General features: G+C 37.6%; 2 protein-coding genes across 2 annotated transcripts; both read left to right on the forward strand.

Annotated features, from left to right (window-relative positions):
* The first annotated feature begins 1,658 nt into the window (after positions 1-1,658).
* LOC111401205 (cysteine-rich repeat secretory protein 60-like) lies at positions 1,659-3,836 on the forward strand. Its single transcript, XM_023028835.1, has 3 exons — positions 1,659-2,495; positions 3,158-3,271; positions 3,378-3,836. The coding sequence occupies exons 1-3, from the start codon at positions 1,763-1,765 to the stop codon at positions 3,383-3,385; spliced, it is 855 nt and encodes a 284-aa protein (XP_022884603.1). The 5' UTR covers positions 1,659-1,762; the 3' UTR covers positions 3,386-3,836.
* A 4,627-nt stretch (positions 3,837-8,463) lies between these two features.
* Positions 8,464-9,022, forward strand: LOC111401206. Its single transcript, XM_023028836.1, has one exon. The coding sequence runs from the start codon at positions 8,577-8,579 to the stop codon at positions 8,967-8,969; it is 393 nt and encodes a 130-aa protein (XP_022884604.1). The 5' UTR covers positions 8,464-8,576; the 3' UTR covers positions 8,970-9,022.
* The last annotated feature ends 11,040 nt before the right edge of the window (positions 9,023-20,062 follow it).

Consider the following 20,062-nt stretch of genomic DNA (forward strand, 5'->3'; position numbering starts at 1 on the left):
ACACACCTGACGCGGAGTCCCCTATGGGTTATCGCCTCGGTAGCTGCGTTCCCTCCTAAGCTTTACAAAGCTATAGCCATATCCCACATCAATCGTAGATGAGCTCCTCACTCAGTTGTACAAAGCTTAGATGCACCTGACGCGAAGTCCCCTATGGGACATCGCCTCGGTGGCTGCGTTCCCTCCTAAGTTTTACAAAGCTTTAGCCATCTCCCAATGCGTCGTTTCCTATGGGTCAGCACACCGGTGGCAGATGGGCTCCCCACTTAGCTTACAAAACTTAGACGCTCCTGACGCGGAGTCCCCTGTGTGTCATCACCTCAGTGGATGCATTCCCTCCTAAGCTTACAAAGGTTTAGCTGTCTCCCGACCCATCATCCCTGTGGGTCAGCACATCGGGGACGAATGAGCTCCTTCCTTAGGCAGCATTGAAGCTTTAGCGCCTCAGTCGAAGATGTGTCTCGACCTTCAATTTCACAAGCTTCAGCATTTCCCACGCGTCGTCTCTGTAGGTCAGCACCTCAATCAGAGATGTATCCAGATCCTAAGCTTCACAAGGCTTTGGGCGTGCCGTCCCCTAAGGCCAGAGCCTCGGGAAAAGATGAGTACCTACCCACATCTCTTCGATGAACACAAAAAATCGATCCACAAGCTTTCGGGCCATCCACACACGTCGCCCTTCCACGCCAATTCTCTATCACAAACCAAGGCAGGCATACTTGATCTGGAAAATAAGTAAACCCATGATATAAATATTCATGCCTAAACTTAGGGGGACCACCGTTACGCCCCTATCTAAACCATTTCGGAAAGTCTACCACTGCATCATACGAGGTGTCCACCACCAATCCGAAGTGGTTCCGAAATGACTTCACCACCAATGTCCGCACACTGCTAATGCGTTGCGATGCACAAAACAATTCTACTGAACCAACCGAAGTGTCCTTGACGCCGAAGTGCAATGCACTCCAAGGTTCTCCTTCAGCGGATCCGCCACCACTTTCAGAAAAAGATCTGTGTCGAGATCCTCTCTGCCCTCAAGGCTTAATTAATTTGACGTCTCCATGGGTCTAGTTGATGTGACGTATCAACTTTATGTCAACTCAACTCAGGAGAAGTTCTTACCCGCCCACTCTATAGACGCAACTGATTGACGCCTATGAGCAGACGCTTCACACCGTCAGATACACGTGTCTCACATTCAACGGTTCTCCTTACCTATAAATACCCAAGGTTTGATAAGAGGCAAGGTAATGAAACTCTTACAACTTAGCTCTCCATAACAAAAAAATATACATTCTCCTCCCCACTCTCTTGTACAACCCGAGCACTGTTTCGATCACCGGATACTAAATTGATCGTCAGAGTGTATGCGGCCGCCACCACCCATGGTGGTTCTAGCCGTGTGCGTCTGACCGTGCGTTGAGTATGCACAAAGAGGATCACGTGGAGTAGCTATTGGTTGGTCACGTGGGAGGTCCAATTCGCGAGTTCAACAAATACAACTTAAGAAAAAGAAATATTTAGGGCTAAGGAAAAAGCTGGTCCCCCATTTCTTTTCCAGGGAAAAGGTTTGCAAATCTAAATTTACATTTAAATGATTTTATTTAAAAGGACAATTTTCTATTTAAATACTCGTTTCCGCAGCCATTCTATTGGCACTAACAGATATCACAAAGAGCATACAAACGTTCTTAGATTGACGGATACAACTGCCGATCGACGTTGATTTGCATATCCCATAACATCTCTCTCTCACAAAATGGCAAAAACAGTTCATCACGTTCTTGAAATCCTAACGATCCTTAATTTTTTCTCCAGTTTCTTCATGCCTGCACATTCCACCTCCTTGAACTCTTTCGTCTATGGCGGCTGCTCACAGATAAAGTATGCACCAGACTCGCCATACGAGTCGAACCTTAACTCACTCCTCACTTCCCTAGTGAACTCAGCCACTTACTCTTCCTACAACAAGTACACAGTCATGGGGTCAAGCCCACAAGACGTAGTATACGGTCTGTACCAATGCCGGGGCGACTTAGCCATGCCTGATTGCGCCACCTGCGTGGCTCAAGCAGTGACTCAACTCGGCCCATTGTGCTCACAAACATGCGGCGGAGCCATACAGTTAGAAGGGTGCTTTGTGAAATATGACAATGCTACATTCATAGGAGTGGAGGACAAGACTGCTGTGAAGAAGAAATGTGGACCGTCTGATGGTTTCAACAACGACGAAATGAGCCGCCGTGATGCGGTGTTATCAGGCTTGAATGGTGGCGGTGGGGCCTACAGGGTGGGTGGCTCTGAGGATGTTCAGGGTGTGGCGCAGTGCGTGGGGGATTTGAGTATGGGCCAGTGTCAAGATTGTTTGACGGAGGCGATTAGGCGGCTGAAAGGTGAGTGCGGTGGCGCTGTTTTTGGGGACATGTTCTTGGCCAAGTGCTATGCTAGGTACTCAACCAGTGGAGCTCATGTTTATGCAAGATCCAACCATGGTACGTTAGCCATTCTTGAATTAAAAGCACTTATATTTATGTTAATATTATTATGCATTTAGACCTTTGGTGGAAGGTAGGCCAGGGAATAAAATACAAGAAGAATGAACTAATTAATTTGGTTTTTTTTTTTTTTTTTTTTTTTTTTTTTTTTTTTTTTTTTTTTTTTTTTTTTTTTTTTTTTTTTTTTTTTTAATAATTTACTTTGAGACTATTTATGAGTTTTTGTCATCCTTGTATTTTCAATGCTAAGGTTCCAAACATATTGGCCAATATGTACCATATATAAATTCAAAATTCTACATGTAGAACACTGTTTCATAGAAATCGGCTAGAAATCTCACATTGTGTGAGCCCATGTGATGATAAAAGAATTTAGAAAAATCACCCACCCCTCTTGCTTTTGTGTCTTTTCTGTGCAAGTCTAGTGAGAAAAGTTTATGTACGTGAAGTGCTATTCATATAAATTAGCTTTATCAAAAACAATGGGTGCTTCTAGGCATAATAAGACTTGCCCTTTGAAATTCTATAGGATTCGACGTTTGATAAGACAAGATTGGGCTTTTTTTTTTTCTTTTATAATTTTATATATTCAGTATATATATGTTCAGCATCGAATATACCAATGGATGATTTTCATTAGCGCCTTTCTTTCTTTACAGATTCGTCAGACAACGAATCGGAGAAGACATTTGCTATAATAATTGGATTATTAGCTGGGATTACTTTATTCATCGTTTTCTTGGTGTTCATGAGAAGGCTCTTTTGGGGAAATGGTAATTAGATACAAACTTACTTTTGTTTGTCTTCCTCTTAATTAATTAAGTAACATAGTAATAATAATTGATTAAATAATTAATTTGACACTTTTGCTTTTTGCAGGTAAATGAATGACAAAAGTTTCAAGAAAAATTCGTGTCCCAGTTCGATTTGTAGCTAGCTAGGATTTGCAACTTTTGATAACCCTTTTGACTTGCCATGTTTTCATGGTGGACATCAACTTGCCTTTCTATCTTTGTTTATCTTTTCTGCAAAATATTATTTGGAATTTGTATCAAAAAGGATACTCTCTAAAAAAAGATGTGAAATAGGAGCATGGACTCCAATACAAAACCTAAAAAAGAGAAGGGAAAAAAGGAGAGTAAGATTCCACCCATCTCCACTTAACAAAAGTTGTTTTGGCTAATGTGGAAAAATGGTCGATTCTTTTTGTAAAGGAGTGCATTTATAATATTCCTATGATGCATTTCTTCTGTTACATATTCGTGTTTCGAACATTCAATACGCATACATACATATGTATATAGTACAATCCATCTAACAAGATATAACGTATATGCAAGCTAATGATAGAAAATTAGAAAATTCCATCGTGATTATTACTTTCTTAATAATTTGATCACTCAATATTCCAAAAATATCGACACCCAAAATATAGTCCGAATTAATAAGCACTATATCTCATGTAGCCTCTTTATGTTTGACGTGAACTTGAGTTTAGTTAGATACTTTGTTGACCCCTCGTAGCCTTTGGAGTTATCCTCTTCAAAGTAGGCAACCTAAGAATATTACACATTTCATTAGTATCGCATCGCCATGCATGTCAATAACTGAATATGCAATTTCCACACATCGAAGATCAGGTTAGTATCTCATCGAGCTATATCTAGAAATTATCGTCCTAATAGGCACTAAACACATAATTTCGTAAGGTTTCCTTACTTTTGAACCACGCAATCTTCAAAGTATCAGTTGTCACGAAATTTATTCTTAAACAATCTACATCAAACAAGCCTTTATACTTTTTATAGCTACTAGCTAGCAACACAAGTTTTATTTCAGATTAACTAAAATATATGTTTATAACAGCTCATTCGAGAACAGGAACATAATAAATTGTTCAATGCCCATGATAATCACAAAATAATATGAATATAAATAGTGTCAGCATAAATATAATTGAATGAACAACCGTGCTAGATGAATAGAGCCAACTTGGCCCTGTTTGAACAGCTTTTTCCTTGAATGAAAGCCAATACCTCCAAGGATATGCTACGAGTCATGAAGGAACTATTTTTCTTTTAACTTCTCTATGATCGATGCTGGAATAGTAGTGGATTATCCATGCATGCTGGAAGCTTTTAGCAAAAGTAGTGTAGATGTATGTGGAAGAATCATTCTGCATATTCTTTCACTCATATCCCTAGCTTTACATAATGCTTAAAGGCGAAGGAATCCAAAAAAAGGATGCTTCAAAATAAAATACCAGAAAAGGTTTGAAACATTATAGAGGTATCCAACAACTTTAGGCAAGCATCTTTTAGGGCCACATTTGGATAACAATGAGAAATAAATGAAAGTTGTAAAGTTAATGAAACACATCAAGGCCAGGATAGAGTCGTGGTTTGTTTTTATGTTAGGCTCGTGTTTATAAACTATTTATAAACACTCGAGTTACTTTTTATCCACACATTTCGAGGGACTCACTTGTACTATCCATCCATTCAAAACTCGTTTCTATATATTTATGATTTAAATTGTTTATAAACACTTGCCGAACATGCTTTAAATTTCGAAAATATCTCTCAGGGTGACACGGGCTTCTACACTACAAGTGTTGTCGCTTGTCATTCGTGATGACCGAAGGGTGGTGATTGCAGCGCAGGCGAAAAGGATGGTGGGAAAACTTAGTGCTGAAAAAGTTGAGATCATTACAGAGCGCGATGGTTTAATTATAACCGGGAATCTCAGGCCTGATTTATAGACTGTGGAATGTGATTCACTCTGGGTTGTGCAGAGCCTAAAATCAGATTACTACTCTTAATGCTTCTATTTTGCCATAAATATACTCTTTGTTGCGCGAAGTTTATTGTGGTAATGGTTCCTGTTTCGTTCTCCTTTACGGAAATGAAGTGGATTGGATTAGTACGATTTTTGAACCAACTCAAAACTTGTGGAATTTTTTCAAAAATTAGATGATCACAAGTTTTATGCCTTATTAATTAATTAAATAGGTCAACATCACAATAACACAAAATTGATAATCAAAGTTATTAAGTCACAAATTATAAGTCACAACTACAAATTTAATCGCAAATCATAGTTTTTATTAGGTTACATATCATTTTTTGATATCAAATTACTTATTTTATTGATACAATTATCCAAATTGATCATAATTGCACCCTCCCCCGGCACCACTCAAACGCATTTGCCACCTTACCACCACTATCACCATGCAAATCTATATATTCACCGCACCATTACCACGCAAATCTATACCAAAATGTCATTGCCACTTCACCACCACCACCGCACCACCACCACCTAGGTCTGTATATTGGAATCCACCACCACACATCCATTAGCGTGCCACGACATTCACCACACCACCACCAATACACCGTGAAACCCACCACCATTAAGTTTCTTTGTAGCTAGGGTGGTAGAAAGTGATTTGGAAGAAAGATATTTACCGGTGTTGGGTGGGATGTTGTGAACCAATGCAAATAGGGTTGGCGATGATGATGGTGGTCGGAGCTGGTAGTGATCAAGACGAATGAATTGAGAGAGAGAGAGAGAGAGAGAGAGAGAGAGAGAGAGAGAGAGATTAGGCAGCCAAATCTGTAGATAGAGAGAGATTAGCGAGTTAGAGTAGATGGTCACAATTTTTTTTGGTGTGGGGTTGGGTGTGCCTGCTTTTTGAAAGAAAAATCTTTGTAACTAATTATTGAAATGAAATCTTGAAAAGGTTTCTGAGTAATTTTCTTTAAAATCAAACCAACTAATCAATTTTTGGGTAAGTTCGAATTGAATTGTTCGGTTTGGTTTGGGCCCAATTCAAATTAGACCACTTAAATTACAATAAAAATGAAGAGTGGAAATTACATGTCTTACCCCATTTTATCTACAAGTTCAAATTTTACATTTTCACATTTATTATCCTATAAATACCGTATTTTAGTAAGTAAAAGTGAAATGTTATAAACAACATCGCTCCTACAATTAATTAGTTAGCTAGCTTATATCACTTCTCCAAACATGCCAAATCAAATACACCAAATTTATCATCCAAAATTCTCAAATTAACGTGGAATCATCCAAATTTTCTCATATCATAGTACCTCATCCAATCAAAATCAAAATCAAAACTATTATAACCCAAAAAATTTCAAAACATTACAAAGATTCCTCATCTTCTTATCTCACTTCCTTTTACCCCAAATTTTGAGTATCAATTATATTGTCTTCTCTCTAAAATTTAAAAATTATCATATTTTTTATTCAAATATAAGGCTCGAAAAGAGTCTTAGAATACCACGATTGACATGTCAAAATATAGTAAATATAAGTTGTCAAAATACTAAATGTAATGTATTTCAATATACAATACGTATTCAAAAAACGCTTCTACCAATAAGTTTTTGTGAATTAAGAGTAACGTTCCCCCGAAAAATAATGTCTAATATTAGAGTTTAGTAGTTTTTATTAAATTCGAAATAATATAAAATATTTTTTATACTAGTCCTAAATTAACAAAGCAGATAAACTATATATTTAATATGTGAATGTTTGTATTGGAATCGTGAATTCTCATATTGCAATATAATTCAAATTTTAATTCATAATTTAGTAAATTCACGCATTCAAAACAATCAATAATCCACTTTTGTTCAATATTCTTTCCCAAAATATATTAAATCTATGTTAATACAACCCGATTATATTCCTAATCCGAATTTATATGAAAAATATGCATTGATTAACTGGATTTATCACACATGATTGCACATGCTATATATATTATTCCTAATCCTTTTGTCCATGTGTTGATTTTACCACGTTCTAGACTTATTGTGAATATTCCTACACTATAACAAGCAACTTACTATCTAATTGGTGATCAAGCAATTAAATAGTTCAATGAGAATACAAAACCAATCAAAAAAATCATGAAATGCTAAAATAATTGTCTTAAATTAAAATAAACAAATAATAGGGTTCATCATTCATTCAATAAAATGAAAAATTAGTCTAGCATATTAATATATAAATTATAAGAAGAATAATTGAAAAAATATCACCCGAATCATAAAAGAATACAAAAGATGTTGATCTTCAAGTCCAAAGTTGAATTCTTCAAAATTTTGATATAATTGAACTTCAATATCTTGCTATGATTTGATCTCTTCTCTCAAAATATAGTAATTGGCTCATTGTTTTTGATGAATTTGATTAAATTATTGTGTATGAAGAGGGAAGAAAGGCACTTTAATTGCTACCCATATATCTTGTATTTATATGATAAAATTAGGTTAAAATTCACATCCAAATTGCCTTCCAAAAGAGTTTTAATCAAATAAGGAAAGTTGACCTCATACGCGCATGATTTTGTATCTACACAACTTTCAATATTTTAGTCATAACTTTCTATTCCGATATCCGATTGAGGTAGTTCAAAGTGCATTGGAAAACTAATTCAAAGAGCTACAATTCTTCTAGAAACACAATTTTTCCAATTTGAAATTTTTCTATCCAAAAAATGAATCTCAAATTGACCAAAAATCTGGAAAATATCTTATGTGATTGAAAGCCGATTTAGGATAATATTCTGATCATATCCATTTCCTTTTTTACTTTAATTGTATTCAATTGACTCCTATCAATCTTCAAGTATATTTTGTGGTCCAAATCAACCATTGAATATTTACACTTTGGTCCGCATACTTTGAATTTGCTTCATTTTAGCCATTTTCCATTTCTTTCAATTCTTCTTTGGAATTTGAACTTTTCCTAATAAAAGTAATAAATAACAAATTAAGTACTAATCCGTTCAAAAAATGACAAAATATCATCCTTTAAGATCTTAAATAAATGTAGAAACTACACTAATCGTCTCGATAATATTACGCTATAAATAGCATATTCCTTTAATTAATAATATTCCTTTCTTAACCATAACCCACTCCACTTTACTTGTTTATTTATTTCACGGCAGGATCCAACCTCGGAATCAAACTTTCTTGAAAATCCTTTTTCTCAATTCGATCAAAATTGAAGCGCTGAATCAATCAATCATCAATGGCTTTGGAATGGGTGGTGCTAGGCTACGCCGCTGGAGCAGAGGCCATCACGCTCCTCCTCCTGACTCTCCCGGGTCTGAACCCGCTCCGTAAGGGATTGATCACCGTAACCCGCAACCTCTTAAAGCCATTCCTCTCCATCGTACCCTTCTGCCTGTTCCTGTTAATGGATATTTACTGGAAGTACGAGACCCGACCCACCTGTGAATCCGAATCCTGCTCCCCTTCTGAACACCTTCGTCACCAGAAATCCATCATGAAGTCCCAGCGGAATGCCCTTCTCATTGCCTGCGCTCTCATTTTCTACTGGCTTCTATATGCGGTTACCGGGCTTGTTGTCAAGATCGACCTGTTGAATAAGCGTGTCGAGAAGTTGAAGGCCCAGGATTGATTTGGTCTTGTGGGCTGGACGTCGGATCTCAGATAAGCACGTATGGGGGGGGGAAAAAGGGGGAGGGGGGGGGGGGGGGGGGGGGGGGAGAGAGAGAGTTCACACTTGTTGTTATTAGTTATCGCTAATTGATTAATACTGAACTAAAAACTTCATTGTGCAATTACTACGTATGTTGCTGGGTCGTGAATGCTTCTCCTTTACGTTAATTAATTACGCGAATAATTGCTTATATTTTTGGATTGCTATTTATTTCTTTTTGGGGATTTCTTATTCAGCTTTGTTGGCCTTTTTGATTGAGCAAAAGCTGTACATTCACTTAGAACTGGGATAACAAGATTTGGACTGTTGGCTTTAGACTTCAAGGTGTAGGTTAGAAAGGATTTCAGATTTGATAATCCTATGTGTTGATTAATAATATATTATCTGTTTTGTGCTTTATTGCTTTTGAATATGGACATTGCAAAATCATATAGTATATGATAGGTTGTAGAAGAATAATATCGTTGTGTTGTTGATGATAATGAAATTAGTGGTAAAATTATTGTAGTATTTCTGATGAAGATTTTTGCTATGCCCTATTCTCATCAGCAGCACATACTTGAAAGTTTCTAACATGAAGTTTCAAACTGGATGTTGCCTCGTATTTGTTCGATGGTCTCATGTATTGCTTAAGCTTAAGTTTTTAACATCCACTGGAATATGAATACATTCACTTGTATTTTTTTTAGAAGTGAAAGATTCTCTCTATATGACTTTGCAATAATATCGTGTATTTTTGTAGGATCATACATTGCTAGTCCAGAACATGAATTTAATAGAACTGATTGATTTCAGAAAATCAGAGCTGGACAAGTAAAAACCTATTCCTTTACCCTTTAGGCATGTTTTGTAGGGGGCATTGGATAGGACCGAAGAGCATTGGTGGAAGGAAAAGAAAAAAACAATTTTTTATTATTATTATTTTAAAAAAAAATTAGATTATCCTATCATGTCCACTTATTTTGTTTAATAAAAACAGAAACTATCAATTCATCTTTAGGTGGTTCTCCTCTAAGAAAGGAAGTTTACTATATTTTCATAGGAAGTGCAAAATCTACGAATTATTTACTCGTGTATTGAGAAAAATAATGTTGTATGATAGATATGAAAGATAGTCTTCAATAGCTGGCTTAAGGGAAAGGTGATCGTTTCACCCAGATTTTCAACTTCCTCGTCCAGTTTTTTTGAGGTGTTCCTCTACTATTTTGGCTCAAGTGTCCACACCCAGAACTAGCTGCTCTGATGATACCACTTGTTTTGATTAATAATTCCAACACAATCACTCCACAGTCCATAGATTTCAACAACCAATAATGATAAACCAAGCAGCGAAAACAATTTCACAATCCCCATTATGCAGAATAAAAATGGCCGTAAAATAATAACCTCGGCTCCAAATATTAACTCACACACACTAGCGGAAATTGAACGATAAGAACACAAAGATTTGTTCACTAGGGAAACCCTTCGGCGTAAAGGAAAAACCCCGGGAACTAGTTCAGTAAAAGCCTTCCACTATAAAATAATGGGATACACAATTAACCTTCTCCAAAGCAAACTCTAGAGGCTACCAATACATCAAGAACACATATATATTCTTGGATATCAACAACAACATCATACTAAATTAGATACACACACACAATAAGGAGAAAATCTCACTAAACTAGTGTGTAGAGCCCAGAGAAATGGAGAGGAATCTGGACGATCAACTCCGATCAAAATGTAACTATCTTTGCCAAGAATAACATACTGAAATTTCAGCTAAATCGGACCACAAACGAGCCTCCATCCTTTGGCAAGAAGAAGCTGAAATGCCGAACTCTCTCTCTCTCTCTCTCTCTCTCGTAACTCTCTGTTTTTCAAGAAAACTGAGGCTGCCTATTTTAAAATAATGAATCCCATTTTTTTCTGTTGTATGTATGTATGGATCAGTTTTTGTATTGTTTTTGGGGCCATCAAATGAGTTTAATTGGTTTGGGCTTTAGTGGGCTACTAAATGGGCAAGTCCTTCAAAGTAGAGGGAAAACCCAACAAATCTCTCCCTCTCGACTACGAGAGGGACTCCACCAAGCCTGCTTCACTTCTACATACTTGTAGTTTCTCCATAGGCAATGACTTTGTCATCATATTTGAACCATTCTCATCAGTATGGATTTTCTCAAGCTGTAACTTCTTCATCTCCAGTTCATCTCGAATCCAATGATACCTCACTTCAATATGTTTGGATCTTGAGTGAAAAGTTGGATTCTTACTGAGATGGATAGCACTCTGATTGTCGCAATAAAGTATATACTTCTCTTGCTCTAGGTCCAGTTATTGTAAGAACTTCTTCATCCATAACAACTCCTTGCTAGCTTCAGTGATGGCTATGTACTCAGCCTCTATGGTAGATAGAGTAACACATTTTTGTAGTCTAGACTGCCATGAAACTGCTCCCCCTAAAAAAGTGATCAAATACCAAGAGGTAGACTTTCTAGAGTCTACATCACCAGCCATATCTGCATCTGTGAACCAAACAAGCTCAGGTTTGCTGGTGCCAAAAGATAAACGCATCTTAGAACTCCCTCTGAGATACCTGAGAATCCACTTCACTGCTACCCGGAGTTCTTTTCCAGGATTAGAAAGGAATCTACTGACAACTCCAACAGAATGAGCAATGTCTGACCTTGTGCATACCATAACATATATCGAGCTACCCACAGCTGATGCATAAGGTATATTCTTCATTTCTTCATTTTCATTCTCACTTGAAGGACTTTGTTTTGAACTCAATTTCAAATGACTTGCAAGTGGAGAGCTAACTGGTGTTGCCTTGTCCAGTGTAATACCTTCTCGATGTAACTTTCCTCTGATAGCCATAATTTTCCATTCTTTCTGTCATGAGAGATTTTCATACCGAGGATTTGATTTGCAGGTCCCAAATCCTTCATTTCAAAGGACTTGCTCAACTCCTTTTTCAACTTCTTAATTTTTTCTGTGTCATGATTTGCAATCAACATGTCGTCCACATAGAGCAAGAGAATAATAAATTCCCCATCAGAGAATTTCTTTATAAATACGCAATGATCAGAAGTTGTTCTGGTGTACCCATGCTCAACCATGAAGAAATCAAATTTCTTGTACCATTGTCTCGGTGCCTGCTTGAGACCATACAAGTTTTTCTTCAACCGACATACAAGATTTTCTTTACCTTTAGCTGTAAATCCTTTTGGCTGCTCCATGTATATTTCCTCTCCAAGGTCACCATGGAGGAAAGCCGTCTTCACATCAAGTTGTTCAATCTCTATATTCATACTGGCTGTCAATCCTAACACAACTCCGATTGAAGACATTTTAACTACAGGTGAAAAGATTTCTTCAAAATCAATACATTTCTTCTGACCAAACCCCTTCACAACCAACCTTGCCTTGTATCTTGGCTACAAGCTATGTGATTCAGCTTTTAGTCTAAGCACTCATTTGTTCTTCAGTGCTCTCTTGCCCTTAGGCAACTCTACCAGATCATAGGTGTTGTTCTTATGCAAAGATTTCATCTCTTCTTGCATAGCTTTTAACCACTCATTTTTCTGATCATGTAGCAGAACCTCCTGATAACTTTCTGGCTCTCCCATGTTTGTTGAAATCCCGCAAGCGTACGGGTTCATTGCACAAGTAATAATTGTGATGAAAGAGTTATCGTCCCACAGGGAATAGGGTCTAATTCCAGTCTATTCGATATAATTAAATTCGTGTGATTAATAAAAGTTGACGTTTGTTTGAATAGTTAATTAAGTTCTATAACTAAAAATTTGCAAAATTTATGAGAATTTGTTTTAGAATTTAAGTGAGTGAATGTATTGGATTTCCTACGCCACTGATCAACTCTTAGTTCTAATTCTCAACCTATGACAATTATCTCAACCTATGATAATTCCACTATTATTTATTATTCTTTCCCAAGATATAATAATCCTATGACTACCACAAAACGATCATATTTCTAGTCCGAATTCATATGACAAACACGCATTGATGTATAGGATTATCACACATGATCGCACACATCACAAATATTATTCCTAACATTCATTGTCCATGCGTTCAAATAACAGTGTTCTACCTACCGTGAGTTTTTCAACACTGTGAATAAACAACTTATTGTCCTAATGGTGCGCAAACATTAAAATAATATAGGTATGCATATTAAAGAAACCACAACACAAGAATTAAAACAAAAATATAAAGTCTTGAATAAAAAATTAAGAGTCAATCAGTTTTGTCATCCATTCAATACAAAGATATCTAGCCTAGCATATTAATGTAGGAAAAACAGGAAAAATAAAAGAACGACATCACCCGAATCATTAAAGTAAGAAAAGAATCTGAAATCCTCCACTTTATGCCTTCAATTTCGGATCCAAGTGATGAAGTCTTGTTCTTCAATGTATATCCCGCTCTCCTCTTCCTCTTTCTCTTTGTCGGCTTCCAAGATGATAAAAATTAGGTTCCCCGTGTTTTTGTCAACTTTTGGTATAAATATTATGCAAAGAATTGTAAACCAAGACTTTTCAAAACAAAAAGGAAACAGAATTTTTTTGTCGGAATTGAACCATGCGTATGCATGGTACATTTTTGTGCGTACGCATAGTATCATCAATTTAACTTCGGAAGTTAATTTTTTCAATCGTGCGTATGTACGACCTGTAAACCTATGCGTACGCACAGTTCAACTATTTTAGGGGCCAATTTGCAATTTGGTCCCTAAACTTTTTGAAGTATGTGTTTTGGTCCTTTCCCAAAATTTCTTGTCACATTAGCTTCTCTTCAACTCTAATTGACTCTTAGTGTTCTCAACTCATCGTTCTTTGGTCCAACTCAACTTTTGAATTATTGCATTCTAGTCCCCAAACTTTGCTTTGATGTAATTGAGTCGTTTTTCCTACTTATTTTTCTTTATTCTCGTATCTTCCATTGATTGTAACCTACGCATAATATATAAATAGGATTAAGCCATATTCTTTCAAATTCTTTAACAAATACTCAATTTAAATGGCCTAAATAAGTGTATAAAATATACTTATCAAACACCCCCAAACTTGAACATTTGTTTGCCCTCTAACAATTTATAGCCCAATTCAATTAAACTTTGGTTAGATGGTATGCTGTTAGTCTTAGGATTGGATAATTGTGTCATTACTTTGAAAAGTGTCCAAATTATACATTTGAAATTAATTTCCCCTTATTCAATGTGAAACTTAAAGTGTGTGTGTGAATATTCATGTAAACATCATAACACTAATAACTAGCTTGATTCCCAACCTGCAATAGTCAATTATTTCATTTCCTCACTCGTAAGATACACACCCCCAAACTTATGATTTTTACTCACTTTTCTCGAGGTATGCACTAAGGTTGATTTTTAGCTAATTCTAATTCTAATCCTTACCCTCTCTCATTTGGATAGATCTTTTCTAATATAGATTCCCATCTCGACTCATAAGGATTCTCCCATATTTTTTATTACTTCGGCTTCTAAGACTCGATTGAGCTAATGACCCATTGTCAAAAGTATAAGTCCCTAAAATAGTTGTTCGAGGCTTAATCTTGTCACTTGGTGCGTCTTCTATTTCATGCACCATATATTGTAGGCTTAATTGCTCGAGTAAAAAAGACTCTGAGGAGAAGTTCTTTTTACTTCTTTTAATTGTCAAGATTAATGCAATGTCCCTTATTAAACACCTATTCTCGAAATCGGCCCCTAACTCGAGGTTTTCGTCTCAATTCATCTTATTGGCTTTAGATAATTCACACAATCATTTAACACATGGAATCCCTACTTATCTCAATGTTTCTCTATACTAGTTTAATCACTTCCAAATTCTCCTAAAAGAGGTTTTATGGTCTTATTTATTTGTGTTGGTTCGGGTTTGAATCAACTATGTTCAACTTTCTCCTTATACAAACCAAGTCATCAACTCATAATGCAGAACATGAATATCGTGCTCAATAAAGATTAAGTTTCACATCAATAAGTGTCAATTAACTCAACATATAATTCTTCCACGGTTCTTAGTTAATTACACAATTCCAATATATGCATCATTGCCAGCAAGGCCATCCAACCCACACAAGCACACAAAAGTTAAAAACAACACACAAAAGTTAAATTTTATTATTATTATTATTATTATTATTATTATTATTATTATTATTATTATTATTATTATTTTAAGATAAAACATACCAATCATGCGAAAAGAAGTAAATGTGAAGATAAAAGATTAAATCACCCCCAAACTTAACAGGTGCACTATCCCCAATGTACCACAATAAGGAATAAAATGCAAAAAGGAGGGTGCGAAAGAAACTGAGAACTCCCTTAGTAAATCGGAAGGTGGCGGTGGAGGTAGATGGGAAAGAATGTCCCTCATCAAAGCACATTGCTAGCCCATCTCGATTTGCATATTACGGACCATGTCGTATGTCTGATCAGCCCAGAATTGCATGCCATCCATCATTCCAGTATAACGGTCCAACCTCCCAATTAGCGTATTAGTACTTCGGCATAAATCAGAGACATCTTCTTGAGTCCTGCTCGCGCTGGCTCGTACAATCCCAATGTCAGTTTGCATATCTTGTACACGTAAATCCAGGGCAGTAAATGATTACTGCAACTGTTGAACATCCCTACTCAGTTGGGTCATCGTCGCAAACTTCTGTCGCAGTACGGGGGTATCAGCTAGTGGCTCATGTTGCGGGTCTGGGTGGATGTCAACGTCATCCTCATGGTCTGCCTCGTCCTGGTTATCTTGTCGTCCTTGTTTGTACTGATTGACTTTTCTCCAAGAGTTTTGGGTGGAAAGAATGTTGATTGGGGCAGCAGGACGTATTGCCTGCTCAGCTGGTAAGAGCTGCACTCTGTAAGCCTTGCATATTCCACAGATAAGGCTTGGAAATATGAGTATGTGTCTTGGGTCTACTTAAGCAGCGCGGGCACAAATCAAATTATAGATGTGAGAGCCCAAGTCAAATTTGAGCCCTCTAGTAAGATGGTAGAGTAAAGCAGCTTTAGTTTGATCGAACTTGTAACAATGCTTGGAGGGATCAACATTGTGGCAAACAAACATCATTAGAACTATGAGGGACTTCGTTAAATTACTGTATAAAAAATCCGATCGATGGAGCGGCCAGAGATGTGCTCTTCCATATAAAACCTGTGCTAACTCTGGCCAAGTCTGCTCTGGTGGTATCGGGATGATTCCTTCTCGATTCAATTCAAGACATTCATCAATGACCTCAGGTGTGAACATAAATCATTTATCCCGCACTCAGGTTCGGTGTGGTGATCGGTGCCAGGCTTGTCGATGGAGAAGTTGAAATTTGTGTAGAACTCTTGAACAAGTATAGGATAAATAGAAAATGGTTTAGCTATCACCTTTTCCCAGCCCGCACGATGGATTAATGTCTCAATTTCAAACCCCAGGAAATCTTCCAAAACCACTTCTCGCTCGGGTAAAACAGTCCATTTGGTGACTACTTGCTCAAATCGAAGCTTATGCTCAGGGCTTAGGAATCTTCGCACGCCACCTTCATCAACTCGAGAGCGGCCCAGGTTGGACTAAGGAGAGGCCTTGCCTTTCCCTTTTAAAGTGGATGGAGCGTCGCGTGTGCGTTTGGGAGGCATTCCTGTAAAAGGCACAAAATAAGCAATATGAGATAGATGAACGGGGTAATTGTTATCAAGAGAATACCATGAGTACCAAATGAACAGCAAAGTGTAGTGCTATGTGTGGGGAAGAACACGGGAGTGCAGTGGAAGGGATGATAAGTACAGCGTGTAGTTTCCCTATAATTTCAAGTTATACAATAGAGTGGATGCAAGCAAGTATAAGGTGTCTTTAAATTGTGGACAACCCAAGTGTTGTGCAAAAATTCAAGCTAAAATGTAGACAAATGAGTCTTTGGGACAATTAAACAAACACTTTGTGGGCAATGTTGTAGCAAGAACGCCTGTATGCCAATGTTGTTATGAATCGACCAATGTTTACATCAAATTAAACAAAATCCACCATCTACCGAAGCCCAACCTCCACAATAATCAAAAAAAATTTCATAAAATTGCACGAAAATTGGAAAAAAAAAATTGCAACCCGCGAGTGTTCAAAGTGAAGTAGATTACCTTCGAGTTCTTGGCAAGTGGGGGTGTTTGAGTGGATGATGTTGATGTACAAGGTACTCTAATGTGACCAATGTGTAATGCCCAAGTGAAGGGATGAAGAAATTTGGGGGGTGAGATGCCCCGATTTGTGGAGAAATAGAGGTGTGTTCGTGTGTGGGTGAAGGGGGGAATGTTTGGGGGACTTGGTGCGTGGGTGAGGGATTTAAACCCTCACCCGCCCAGGCTATGCGTACGCATGGCTTGGGCCGTGTGTACGCACTGCCCAAGTAGTTTGGCTTCGGGCGGCCAATCTGCCAACCGTGCGTACGCATGGTTAACCAATATTTTTTTTTATATAATAACTGACTCTCCATACCCACCCCCAACTGAATTCTTTACGTAATACAGTATAGAAATATGCAAAACGATTATGACATAGAAGTTCAACGCCAATCTTGAAAGGTTCTTTTGGTTTAAACTGAACTCGACCACTCGTGTTCCACTCCCAAACTAATACCTTTACCACTATGATCGAAAAATGTGCAATGGATGCGGGAATCAATAGATTATAAGTAAGTCATTCGTGTACCCAAAATTACACGTTTCAGCCTCGATTACTGTAACATCTCATTTTTTATCTAGATATTCTTGATGCCCTCCAATTAATTGCATGTCTGGAATGATTGAAGTCCCCTAAACTTGTGTAAAACAAATATGAAATTGCGTGACCTGTGCATTGACTCAACAACTAAGCAATGAATGGATGACACCTAATCTATCTAACACACCCTAGCAATAAAGAAAACATATATAAAGAAAAAATCCTAATCTCTGCAACAAAGCAAAATAAATAAAAGGGAAGAGAATTGGGTTGCTTCCCAATAAGCGCTTATTTTTATAGTCTATAGCTCGACTTTGTTGCTCAGGCTACTCTGCACTATTAAGAGGTACGGAGTAGTCACCTCCCCAATAGGCTTTCAATCGTTGTCCATTCACTTTAAACCTTCTCTGTTCATCCTGAGATACTACTTCTACAGCACCATGTGGAAGCACGGCTATTACTGTGAAGGGATCTGACCACCTAGACTTTAGCTTTCCAAGAAAGAGTTTGAGATGTGAATTGAACATCAATACTTGTTGGCCTACTTCAAAATCCTTCTCTCTTATATGTCTGTCATGCCATCTCTTGGTTTTCTCCTTGTAAATCTTTGCATTATTATATGAATCCAAACGAAATTTCTCTAACTCAAGGAGTTGTAGAACCCTTTTTTCTCCTGCCGCTCTCATATTGAAATTTAACAAATGAGCTGCCCAATATGCTTTATGCTCTAACTCAACGGGCAGATGACAGGCCTTTCCAAACACCAGTCGATATGGAGACATGCCAATTGGAGTCTTAAACGCTGTTCTATAAGCCCAAAGTGCATCGTCTAGTTTCTTAGCCCAATCCTTGCGAGAAGCATTGACTGTAGCTTCGAGAATCTTCTTTAACTTGTCCGCTAGTCTAAGGATGGTATGGAGTCGAGACACGGTGACTCCATATTGGCCAACAGCGATGCAAATAATCGATTACAGAAATGCTTTCCACCATTCCAAATGATTGCCCTGGGAGTGCCGTATCGAGTGAAAATGTTCTTCTTCATGAATTGAGTTACCACTTGCCCGTCGTTAGTTGGCAAAGCTACAACTTCAACACATTTAGACACGTAGTCCACTACCACTAGTATGTATTGTTGACCGTAGGAGAGAGGGAATGGTCCCATGAAGTCAATGCCCCAAACGTCGAAAATTTCAACTTCCAAAATATTGTTTAAAGGCATCTCGTTCTTTCTTGAGATATTTCCAGTCCTTTGACACTTGTCACAATGTTTCACCATATAATGTGCGTCCTTGAACAACGTAGGCCAATAGAAACTCGATTGTAGTACCTTTGCTGCTGTCTTGGTTGCTGCGAAGTGGCCCCCATACGGTGCAGAGTGACATGACTCTAACACTTGATGTTGCTCTACCTCTGGCACACAACAGCGTATGATTTGGTTCGGACCCCTTCTATAAAGAATTGGATCATCCCAAAAGTAGTGTTTTAGGTCACTGAAGAATTTCTTCTTTTTGTGACTCGAGTAGTCTGGTGGGATGATGGAGTGAGCCAAATAATTGACATAATCGACGTACCATGATGTAGTGATAATCTGAAAAAGCATTTCATCGGGAAAAACCTCATTGATCTCCACTGAAGGGTTTGACTCATGCGAATCGATGTGAGAAAGGTGATCTGCCACAACATTCTCACTCCTCTTTTTATCTCTGATCTCCAAATCAAACTCTTGCAATAGGAAGATCCATCGAATAAGCCTCGGCTTCACATCTTTCTTGCTTAGTAGTTATTTTAAGGTTGAATGATCCATACAGACAATCACTTTTGACCCAATCAAGTATGATCTAAATTTGTCAACGGCGAACACTACTACCAAAAGCTCTTTCTCTGTAATCGCATAATTCATTTGAGCCTCATCCAAAGTCTTACTGGCATAGTGGATAACATGGGAATTCTTCTCCTTTCGTTGACCCAACACCGCCCCCATTGCGTGATCACTGGCATCACACATAAGTTTGAATGGATAATTCCAATCTGGGGAAGCCAATACTAGAGCAGAAACCAATTTTTCTTTTAAGATGTTGAAAGCTATCAAGCACTCCTCAGAAAAGTGAAATAGGGCCCCTTTTTCCAGTAGATTACATAATGGCTTCGAGATTTTGGAAAAATCTTTAATGAAACGACGGTAGAACCCAGTGTGACCCAAGAAACTTCTAACTTCCTTACTGTTACCGGTGGTGGTAGTTTTTCGATGACTTGTATCTTAGCTCTATCAATCTCAATACCCCATGCTGAAATCAAATGCCCTAACACAAT

This window comes from Olea europaea, chromosome 10 (assembly GCF_002742605.1).
Source record: "Olea europaea var. sylvestris chromosome 10, O_europaea_v1, whole genome shotgun sequence".
NCBI classification, from domain to species: domain Eukaryota; kingdom Viridiplantae; phylum Streptophyta; class Magnoliopsida; order Lamiales; family Oleaceae; genus Olea; species Olea europaea.